The sequence below is a fragment of the Gopherus evgoodei genome, chromosome 5 (genome assembly GCF_007399415.2).
Source record: "Gopherus evgoodei ecotype Sinaloan lineage chromosome 5, rGopEvg1_v1.p, whole genome shotgun sequence".
NCBI classification, from domain to species: Eukaryota; Metazoa; Chordata; order Testudines; family Testudinidae; genus Gopherus; species Gopherus evgoodei.
In genome coordinates, this window is record NC_044326.1 from 114,686,979 (window position 1) to 114,698,708 (window position 11,730).

At 40.6% G+C, this 11,730-nt stretch overlaps 1 protein-coding gene across 1 annotated transcript; it reads right to left on the reverse strand.

Moving 5' to 3' along the window:
• Positions 1-736: 736 nt before the first annotated feature.
• Positions 737-11,254, reverse strand: PLA2G12A (phospholipase A2 group XIIA). The gene is made up of 4 exons (XM_030564583.1): positions 10,895-11,254; positions 8,617-8,693; positions 6,502-6,667; positions 737-1,878 (listed from the first exon to the last, which is right to left on the reverse strand). The coding sequence occupies exons 1-4, from the start codon at positions 11,091-11,093 to the stop codon at positions 1,760-1,762; spliced, it is 561 nt and encodes a 186-aa protein (XP_030420443.1). The 5' UTR covers positions 11,094-11,254; the 3' UTR covers positions 737-1,759.
• Between the last annotated feature and the right edge of the window lie 476 nt (positions 11,255-11,730).

The window sequence follows — 11,730 nt, forward strand, 5'->3', positions numbered from 1 at the left end:
TAGATGACTACACTGGAAAAACTAAGGCAGAGAATCCTACCAAACTAAAAGATTTCCACAACCCAGTTTTATAAAGCATATACAAAACAGAGGATTAATGTCATGATCTTTTAGCTTTTGCTGCAACACTCCAGAACTTGTGCTATATACACAGGGACTTAGGTCAGCTTAACTACACTGCTCGGGGTGTGGACTTTTCACACCCTGACCAATTAGTTAAATTGACCTAACTTCGTAGTGTAGACCAGGCCCTAATGTACGAACACAGCTTTCTTGAATGACCATTAGCTATGTTGACAGAAGCACTCTATCTGCATAGCTGCATCTACAATGAGGTTTTTTGGGTTTTTTTGTTTTGCTGGCATAACTACCTTAGCGCGGGTGTGTGTGTGGTGGTGGCTCCCACCCCCTCCTGATAGCTCTCAGACCTAACTTTGTAGTGTAGATCTGGCCTTAGAGATAAACAATCAAAATCCACAGTCTCTTGCTGAAATTTGCACTTTTTTTGGGGGGGGGGGAGGCAAGAGGGGGAAGTTAGTACAGAAAATGAAGGTAAAACAACACTGGACATAAAACTGAATAACTTTAGCTGACCCAAATTAAAAGTCACACAGGGAAAAATGCAGAGATGAGGGAAAATTAGGAATTGTATATTTGTTAGCTGCACATAACTATATATTCTACAAAAGATGTCTTGAATACTCTGACTCTTGCACAAATAGTAGAAATACCAAGACACTTTAAAAAATCATTTTTCTTATTTATAATTTTTACAAAACCCCAAAGAACAGAGTAAAAGGAAGATAAGCCAAAAGGTAAGTGAATACAGTAACACCGTCTACATTACAAGAGTTAAATATAAATCATTCTTTTTGGACAGTTAAGATCCATCCATGCTATACATATCGAGACAGTTTTGTTAAATAGAATGCCTCTGTTGGGTGGTACATTTAATAAAAATAAATTTGATTTTAAAAATATAAACATCTATTAAAAATATTTCTTTAAGAAATAATTTGTAAGAACAACAGAAATGCTTCCCTAAGTTGTCACCCTAGGTTCTAAACTGTGTTCAATTTTGCAATTCGAGCCTTAAAAGTACCAGTGTTTCTGATCTGACTAGTGCTTCAGCAGGGAGTTTGATATAGAAAACAGATAGGAAGATGCAGTTTTTAGTTCTAGGTTTGGTCTAGCCTTCAACATACTGTATATGAGAATATAGCAACATAGAACCAGAGAAACAGAAGTCATTTCACCAAAAGCACGGAAGTGCAAGACACTTAAGATTACATACTGAATGCACAAAGTATTTCAAATGCAGAAAGTCTTCCTTTCCTGTTGAGATATACTAGAAACACTAAAGGTTGGTAAACTCCAAACTTGACCTACTTAAAAAAGAAAAAAAACTTTGAAAAGTCTCTCGTTCCCATGTGCCTTTCATTCCCCACCACCAATTTTTAAATTTTTTAAAGCAAAAAAGACACCAGTAGTTTTTGCAGTAGCATTCTATAAGCAACTCTACCTCTGGGCATATGTTGAAGGAAACTATTTTCAGTTTCAAGCTCCAAGTGTATGTCAAGGGTAGGAGGGCTAAGCTTTTTTTAAAACAGGAAACTATTTTAGTGTATGTTTGAACCATTTTTTGTATTATGCTTTGTGAAAATGAAGAAATAAACCAGTTTTGTAACAGAACACTGGCTCTCCATACATATTGTCTTTTTCTTAGTCCTAGCTCAAGAGCTTTCATCAATGTCTTCTTTTATAGGTCTGTCTTGTCCTCATATTGGCACATACATGCAGCTCTCTGGCTATCCAGGTATGGTTTACATCCTAAATGTATAACTGCATCAAATAACAACTGAACAGTTGATTCACAGGCTGCAAGACACAAGAGGAGATCAAATCACTATAGGATCACTTTAGAAGCACTTTTTAAATAGAATATTGTAATAATTAAACATTAGTTACTCAAACTTAAAAAAAAAAAATTGTTTTCGACTTGCCAGAGCACAAGGATAACATAGCCTGATGAATGAATGAATGATCATTTTCAACTCTAATTTCAACAATGTGTCTAATCTGTTTTATATTTCAACTTCTAACAAAATTAACATTTATTGAGTAGATGCATTTTAGTGGAAAATTTAATACAAATGTAACTGTAATACAGCTTAGTGCTGCCCTTATTTATCACAGAATCTCAGGGTTGGAAGGGACCTCAGGCGGTCATCTAGTCCAAACCCCTGCGCAAAGCAGGATCAATCCCCAGACAGATTTTTGCCCTAGATCCCTAAATGGCTCCCTTAAGGATTGCACTCACAACCCTGGGTTTAGCAGGCCAATGCTCAAACCACTGAGCTATCCCTGTGATATGTGAAAAAGAAATTAGTTTTATGCCTCCGACTTCAGTGGCAGATCTCTAACTAGTTCTGACAAATACTTCAGGGCAGTCAAACTACTTTAAGGGCCTCATTCTGCAAACATATTGCTCCTAATCAGACTAGTCATGGTAACAAGCAATATGGCCCTGATTTAGCACAGCACTTAATCTGGACCTGTCAGATACTGCACATTTGCAGTACTGGATCTACGATCACAAAGTAGTATAGAATGCACTCCCACAAAAGTCAGATCAAAATGTAGTATTGTTCTTTAAAGATAATTCCACTCTCTACTGCTGTTGCACAAAGCATTACTTTCCTCCCCTACTTACATTAAGGCCCAATACTTTTCCTACTGAAGTCCCTGCCAGAACTTCTGCTGATTCAATGGGAGTAAGATTGGTCACTAAGAGAATACTAAAAATTGCACCACCAATTCTAACATATAACATAATGTTTGTTATATGTTAGAGGCCTAGACTTTCACAACAAGAGTAACAGCTATGCCACTGGATTCTGGAATTTGCGTTACTGGCAAATAAATTCATCTGAAGTCTATAACCAACACCTCAATTATCTGGGAAGAGAACATGAGTCTCTTTGGATTTTTCAGTAACTGGAGCCCACCCTGTTAAGAGTAAAATTCAAATCTGAAAGGAACATTTATGCAGCAAGATTAATATTCACTACCTAAGAGGTAAATGTATTTTATTCTGTCACATGTAATAGCAGGTTAAATCCCATCCAATGCAACAAAAAATATTTATATTGCTGCAGCACCGCAAATAACCCAATTATAGTAATTTTTATGAAGTTGTACTGCTGGTTTTCATGCGCATTAAAGGGGGATCGTGAATTAAAAAGACACAAGCTTCAATAGTTAGCCTAGTTCTTTTCATAGTTTCTCACTTCTGACTTCTGTCTCACAAAGATACAAGTCAGGGTAGTATTTTAGGGGATCTCGGTGTAGCAGGTGAAGTTTTAGTTTTTTGAAGAGAATTTTTTTCCTTCTTTCTACCTTTTTTTATTAGCTCTACATATGTAAAAGCCAGAAAAAACATCTCGTGATCTCTTCTTGTAAAAAAAATATGGAGGGAAAGTGAAATAGTTAGTTTATTACTATTCTCAGTTTTAGTTTCAATTTGTTTAGACAATCCATGCAATGTGTTGGCTGCAGTGAAAATAGAGGAGTTTGAGTGGAGATCTGTTAGGAGGAGGAGAAAGGAGGCAAACCAAGCCCCGTTCCTGCGAGTGAGTTCTTGAAAGTGTTTATTTGCTGATTTGTTTTCAATTTGTGGAGTCTAACAGGGGGCAGTGTGTTTTGAGAGAAGCAAAGCTTTTGATCACACCTGAACCTTGATTACAGGGCAGAGCTTCCCTGATCAACATGCCTATAAAGGCAGCCCACCCGCCAAACAGCAAATGGATGAAAACAGGGGAGGGTGTGTTGCCCTCATGACAGGTGCTTAGGAGAGAAGGCTACAACAGCTACAGAGGCAGCAGTGGTAGTGATCTGAAGAATAGAAAAGAAAAGAAAATGACTAGATATGGAAGCTGTGGTATGTATGTTATTCTGGAGAAGGTACCTGAAAGGTGCTTCATTTGTATGAAATGCCACCTGACAGCTCTGATGGAAGAGCTGGTCTGATATTTGGAGACGCAACTAGAATCTATAGTTGAGTTTTGAAAGGGATTTGAGCAGTTGATGATGGGAAAGAGAGAAGAGGCTGATGGGAAACATCAAGATTTCCAGATGCATACTGGATCAGAGAACTGTGAGGGCAGACTGCTGGATGATGAAAGTGCTCAGTAGAAGCCTGTCATTATAAGGCAGAGGAAAAGACTGGCTAGTGCAGGAGAAACAGAACTTGGGAGCAGATTTGTGGAGTTAGAAAATGAAGGGGAGAAGCAGGCAGTAACAGGTACATTAGATCTACTGTACTTTAAGTCAAAGTTGCAGAAACTATCTGGAACCTGCAACCCAAGGAAGGGGGAAAAATTAATAGGGAAGGATTGCAGGCCAAACTGGATTAAAAAGTATCTCAAACAAGCTGTTAAAAGAAAGTGGAAAGCTCTCCTTGCTGATCCATCCCTTCTTCTGTTTCTTGTAGGCTCTCTTGAAGGTCAAAAAGTATAGGGGAAAAGTGAGAACTGTCAAAAGCCAAGCAGAACTGGAACTTGCAAAGGAAGTTAAAACCAATAGTAAAAGGTTCTTTAGCCATAAAAACAAAATGAAAACAAAGAAAGATGACATGGGACTGCTAAGGACTGAGAATGAGGTAGAGAGAAAAGACAACCTAGGCATGGCCCAACACTTAAATTAATGTTTTGCCTTAATTCTTAATAAGATAAATGAGGAATCTGGTAGGGTAGCTAATGGGAAGGAGGATGTGGAACTAGAAATCCCCACATCTGAGGTGGAAGCTGAACTCAAACATCTTAATAGGACCAAATTGAGGGAAAGGTGGATAATCTCCATTCATGAATATTAAAGGAATGGATACACAAAATTGCAAACCCAACAGCAAGGAATTTTAATGAATATAAAGAATTAAGAGGGTCATATCCTATGACTGGAGAACTACAAATATAATTCCTATATTTAAGGAAAAGTGTGTGTGTGGGGGGGGGGGAATAATTCAGGAAACTACAGACCTGTTAGTTTGATCTCAATTGTATGCAAGGTCATAAAACAAATTCTGAAAGAGAGTAGTTAAGCACATAGAAGTAAACTTGATTTTTTTTGAGAATAAAAGTGAATTTTCTAGACAAAGGAAATGCAGTAGATCTAATCTACCTGGATTTCAGTAAAGCATCTGATATAGTTCCAAGTGGGAAATTATTAGTTTAATTGAAAAAGATGGGAATTAATGTAAGACTAATTAAGAATTGAAAGGTGGGTAAGAAACTGGTTAAAGGGGAGGCTACAATTGGTCATAATGAAAGGTGAACGGTGAGGCTGCAAGAGGGTAACTACTGGAGTTCCTCATTAACTGGTCTTGGGACCAATCCTATTTAACATTTTTATTAATGACCTTGGCCCAAAGTGTGGGTGGGCTGATACAGTTTGCAGATACTGCCAATATGGAGGAGAACCAGAACATCATACAAGACTATTTGGATATCTCTGAAAAGTAGAGTGATAGAAATGGGATGAAATTTAATAGTGCAAAGTGCAAACCCATGAATGCAGGGACTAACAACAAGAATTGCTGCTATAAACTGAGAACTTATCAGTTGGAAGTAACAGAGGCAGAGAAAGCCCTAGGTGTACTAGATGATCACAGGATGACAATGTGATGTGGCCAGAGGCTAAAACAGTCCTAGGATGCATCAGATGAGGTATTTCCAGTAGACACAGGGAAGTGTTATTATCCTTGTTTACAAGACTGAGATGTGAGATTGATAAATTCACAGGGAGGAGGGGGATGTGATCAGATCATCTATAATAACTTATAGCCTTCCCACAATTGCTATTAGCAAATATCTCCAATGGCCTGAGACTGGATAGTAGATGGGGAGGGCCCTGAGTTACTAGAATTTTTTGTTTGTTTGTTTGTTTTTCCCCAAGGTGTGTATGTCTATCTCTCGCCATGTTGTCATGGTCTAACTCAGTTACGCTGAGACCTCAGTGGTTCAGGAGCCAAATTAGCGATCATCATCATCCAAAAGAGCCACAGTAGTGTGAATTCATTGTTTCATTTACTATATATATTTTTTTACTTTAAGGCCAGAAAGGACTATTTGGTCAGTCATTTTACTGTGAGAATTTTATGGGATCAGGAAGGTATTTTCCCACTAGTTCAGACTGGCAGAGATCCTAGGCGTTTTTTGCCTTCCTCTGCAGCATGGGGCAGCAAGGTGTCTTGCTAGCTGGAATTAGAGAACAATTGCAGATTCTTTCAAACCTGAAGTTTTTAAATCAAGACTTGAGTAACTCAGCTTGACGTTATGGGCCTACTGCAGGAATGGGTAGGTGGGCGAGGATCTGTGACCTGCTGTTGTAGGAGGTGAAACTAGATGATCATGATAGTCCCTTCTGGCCTTAAAGTCTGAGTCTTTATACAACTTCAGTAAAAGATCAACCCAGTATAACTTGCATGCTATTTTTCTGCCTTACCCTGTACATTCTCTGATATTCCTAGTGTTTTCTGTACTTCTCTGCAGATCTTGGAGAGACAATACTGAAACTGTTCATCACAATCATTTTTCCTATTGCCACAGGTATCATAGCATCTGTCATGTTGATTACAGCACTTTGTCATCGAAGGGATACCAATGTCAAACTGTAAAGGAACAAAGGTTAGTACTCAAGCCAACAAGATAATTTTATTGCATCGGGATTGGTAAAAATTGCCTGCCTTTTATGCACACTGTTGAATCAATATGATGGAAGTTTTTGGTTTTATTTAAAATGCATTACTCGCTACTCCAAATAGTAAGCAAAATGTTACTGGCATGGACAGTGAGAGATGAACTGAACCCAAGATTCTCTCATCACAGCACAGAGTGGTACCATTAGACCAACCCAGTGTTCTTGGTTTTAAACCAGAAAATATTCTATTTCATCCACTGCAGGTCTTAGATCTTCGGGTGGGGTGGGAGGGGCGGGGGGGGAGGGGAGGATGCTTGTTGAATGCTCAGTCATTTAATATCATTCCTCTAATATTCTAGGATACTGAAGAAAAAAAGATATACATTCATAAACATCCAGTTACTAGTCTATTACTAGGGCCCTATCAAATTCATAGCCATGACAAATGGGTCACGGAGCATGAAATCTGGTCTCCCTCTGTGAAATCTGGTCTTGTGTACTTTTACCCTATACTGTACAGATTTCGCTGCAGTGTCTCAAACTGGGGGTCCCAACCCAAAAGGGGTTACGGGGGGTTGCAAGATTATTGTAGGAGGGTTCACGGTTTTGCCACCCTTACTTCTGTGCTGCGTTCTAAGCTGGGTGGCTAGAGAGCAGCAGCTGCTGGCCAGACGCCCAGTGCTGAAGACACCACCCTGCCAGCAGCAGCACAGAGGTAAGGGTGGCAGTATCATACCATACCATCCTACTCCTACGCAGCTGCTGGCGGTGGTGCGGCCTTCACAGCTGGGGACCCAGCCAGCACATGCCACTCTCTAGCTGCCCAGCTCTGAAGGCAGCGCCGCCGTCAGCAGCAGTGCAGAAGTAAGGATGGCAATACCATGACCCTCCTACAATAATCTTGCAATTTCCCCCTCCCCCGACAATCCTTTTTGGGTCAGGACCCCCACAGTTACAACACTGAAATTTCAGATTTAAATATCTTAAATCATGAAACTTGTGTGGTGGTTTTTTTTTAATCCTAGGACTATGAAATTCCACAAAATGGACTGTGAATTTGGTAGGGCCTTATCTATTATAAGTGGTGACTAATGGTTTCTCCCATGTAATATTGCTGAAGTTCAGCCCCAACCAACAAAAACATGAATATTTGGTTTAGGAAATCTAACCATACAATATACAACCATAAATATTTTCCCATGTAGGTACTTGGAGATCATGATCAAGTCACCTCTTAGCTTTCTCTTGGATAAACTAAATAGATTGAGCTTCCTAACTATCTCACTACAGGGCAAATTGTCCACATTTCGTATCAGTCTTGTAGCTCTCTCTGAACCTTTTCCAGCTTTTCAGCATCCTTTTTTGAAGTTTGGACACCAGGGCAGGAAGCTGAAGATAGACAAGTTCAGACTAGAAATTAAGTGCACATTTTTAAGTGAAAAGCAGAGAGTCCTGTGGCACCTTTTAAGACTAACAGATGTATTGGAACATAAGCTTTCATGAGTGAATATCCACCTTGTCAGACTCTCTGCTTTTTACAGATCCAGACTAACACCACTACCCCTCTGATTTTTGAGTAAGTGTAACTTAGCAAATAGCAAAACTTATATATAGATGTGATAGCTTCTCCATCACTCAACGTCTTTAAATCGAGACTGGATATTTTTCTAAAAGATCTACTGCAACTCAGAGTTTTATGGGCTTCATGCAGAAATTAATGGGTGAGGTTCTTTGGCCTCTTTTAGTCTGACCACTTGCACAACGATCATAATGGTCTTATAAATGATGCACATTTGTATGTTTAGAATGGAAGTGTAAAACTAGCACGCTTGTTTTTGAAGTAGATCGCTCACAACCCATTTTTAAAGATGAAAGTTCAAGTAAATATGAAAAAATAAAATGCACGAAGGAAAGATTTACATGAACTCCAAATAGCGGCGATCCACATCCATTCGGAGGTGAAAGCTTATACCCATAACGTGGAAGAGGCTTTGACCCTGTAAAAAAGGAATTTTATGTCAAATGCAGTACAAAAGTACAGATCTTTTGTGTCAAGCTACTGCACAAACCCCTATTTTACTGCTTAAAACAATATAGGCCAAAGTTTTCAAAACTATATGCTTAACATTGAGCATTTAAATCCATATTTAGGCACCTGAATATTCAGAGCTCCCACCAACCTGTTAGTCAGGGGGAGCTACAGGTATTAAGTACCTCTTTATTTATTTATTTATTTGGTTTGATTTTAGGCATCCAAATTCAAAAACATCTGGCCTACAAAGAATATATTAGGTAAGGCAGAAGTGTACTATATGCAGGGAAGAACTAAAAAGCAGAAAAACAAGTTCTAGTAAATTTACCTAGACTTCTGCATTCTTTTCTTATCTATAATCCAAGACACTGCTCTGAATTTTCACTTTAGACATCAGAACTACTAACTGGCGTGAACATGATACAGAAGTATTATTGCTTATTCCTGTACAATCACAGCATTGATTAATTGATTCTGTTTGAGCAGGGCTTCCTTGATATTTTAGAAAGCATGCAAAGGGGAAATGCCACAAAATTACTGTGATATGTACACTAGAATAAGGAGAAATATGGAATTTTTAAAGACTACAGCTAAACTGCTTTTGGCATCTGAGACCAAACTGAAGGAAGCATTCTACGGAAGGGAGTACATGGGAGAGGGTATGTGTTCAGGGGGGAGGCTAGAAAGCAATGCATGGTGTCACTGCTACTCCTAAAGCAGAGAGAGGCATCACAAAAAAACTGCATGTACATACACACTAAATGCATTCTAGGTATTTGTAAGGAAGAAATTTCAGATGGGACTTTACTATCCCAGTTGAAAAGGGCTTATTCCAGTGAATCCTCCATTTTTAACATTTTCATATGTCTTGAGGTTATAAATAGTCTTGATTATTTTACCAAAATAGTCCCTGACTGAAGTACCTTACATATGCTAGATTCTAGTAATGAAAAATACCAGGGGCAAAGGAAAGTATATCCTCACACACTATACCTAATGAAATGTGCAATGTCATAGCTGGAGAAAAAGATTCTGTCTTGACCCTTCCAGGCAAAAAATGTATGCCCAATGATACACAAATCAGTTAGTTTGTTTTAGTACTGCAAATAGCACGTTAACTTAAATAACAGGTATTAAGCCAAAGCTTAAATTTCATTAAAATCCTGTTTGTTAAATCGAGTAACTTCTCCACAGTAACCTAAATAGGTCCTCATTTTTGTATTGAATTTGGAATAGCAAATATGGTGGAAGTTTCAGGGAACATTATTACAGAAGTATTGGCACTTAAGGGAATAAACTCCTTACCATTCTACACTTATTGGCTGTACTCGGATCTGATGTTTTTCAGACTTTTTGTATATGAAAAATAAAGACCCTTGGAATTATTAAAGTACTAAATTACACCTGTGGCAATAAATTACAGTGAGAGGAGTGGTCACTTTGAAAAGTGCTGCAAAACAGTTCTATTACTACTAAACTAGGGCGAGTTAGGGTTGCTAAAGACAAAAACATTAGCTACTGTCACGAGAGTTAACAAAAATCACTGACAACCAATCCTGTGTCAGACTTATAAGTGCAATGTAGACACTATAAATTATCTTCAAGATATGGAAACTAAACTCTGTAGTAAAAAAGGCTGATGTGAAGACAGGGCTGTACCTAACTCTATTTTTAACATACATTTTTTTTTAAAGTTCCAGACAAGATATTAATGATGTCAGGCTGCCATAGATATCAGTTATCCAAATAACTGTAGAAAATGACAGTTTTTGTTCTATTCTGGGTTTGATGGTGGCAAAGAGAGAGATCTTTCTATAACGGTACATTAGGGCAAGAGAAATTCCTAAGCCAAAAGCCTCAGATGATGTCATGGTTCAGACTGCATTAATCCTAACCAGAGGCTCAACATTTTACCTGGACACTAATCTATTGCCCCCAGAAAGGGATCCAACCCATGTCATCTGGAACTGAACTCCTCCAGAGTTCAGAGTTTTTAAGAGCCAGATTAACTTTTCGTTGCCATCGTGTAGTATATGTTCGGAAAGGAATCTGCTGCAAAGTTTGGCTCCAAGCCTCTCCAGAAATCCAGGCCCACCTCTGCTGGGAGCTCAGCGCCTCCCTCCCCCCGCGCTGGGCGTTGGGTAGAAGTTTATTACTTGTTATTACCGTCGCTGCATTTATACAGACACAGGCCGTCCTCTCCTCCCAGGAGATCCAGAGCCGCGTTCAGGTACATGTCTATCCTGTGCACCCCGTTCCGGATGGTCTTGAGGGTCATCCTCCAGTCCGGGCTCTGGGGCTCCTGCTGGCACGGACCCAGCAAGCCACAGGCCAGAAGCAGCAGCAGCAGCAGGGCGCAGGCCATTACCTGCGCAGAAGGTCCCGCGGCTCGGGCTCTAGGGAGTCCGCGCTGGGAGGGCGGGCCGGCCGGCCGGGGCGCTCGCTGTGCCCCCGGGACGCTCGCTATGCCCCCGGGGCCGGCTGCATGCCGCAGGCGCCTTGGGGACCCGCGCGCCTCACCTGCGCCGAGGGCAGCCGCCCGCAGCCCTGGCCTCCGCCGGCCGCGGAACTTCCACCATCCCGTGCAACTTCAGCACCGCTCCGCCGGGCCGGGCCCGCCTCCCTGCCTGGCCGGGCGCGGGGCGGGGCTCTCCGATCTCCTGCCGGGAAGGGAGCCGGGCGCTCGGCAGAGGAGTCTGAGTTCGGAGCGCGGCTGTTCTTAGGCGCGTTCCCTCAACAGCTTGCCAGCCCCGCAGGGGATGTGCTCCTCTTCCCTGGGCTGCGTCCGTGCGTCCCCCGCCTGCGCGTGGCTGGCTCGGCTGCCACTGCTTTCACTGGGGACTGGCGCAACAAGCTCTGTACTACGGACGGACTTTGCACTCCTGTCGTATCTTCCGTTTAAAGCTTTCCAGCATTCCATATAGATATATAAAGCCCAGTTTCACAGATGCTAATGAATTAAGCACAAAATATTTTAAATCATAAATGAAACACAGCCCATT

Excerpts from the sequence above, each read along its gene's own strand:
- PLA2G12A (XM_030564583.1), bottom strand. The coding sequence starts at position 11,093 with ATGGCCTGCGCCCTGCTGCTGCTGCTGCTTCTGGCCTGTGGCTTGCTG. Across the intron at positions 8,694-10,894 it reads TCTGTATAAATGCAGCGACG|GGTCAAAGCCTCTTCCACGT; the intron begins GTAATAACAAGT and ends CCTTTTTTACAG. Across the intron at positions 6,668-8,616 it reads CGCCGCTATTTGGAGTTCAT|TTTGACATTGGTATCCCTTC; the intron begins GTAAATCTTTCC and ends GTTCCTTTACAG.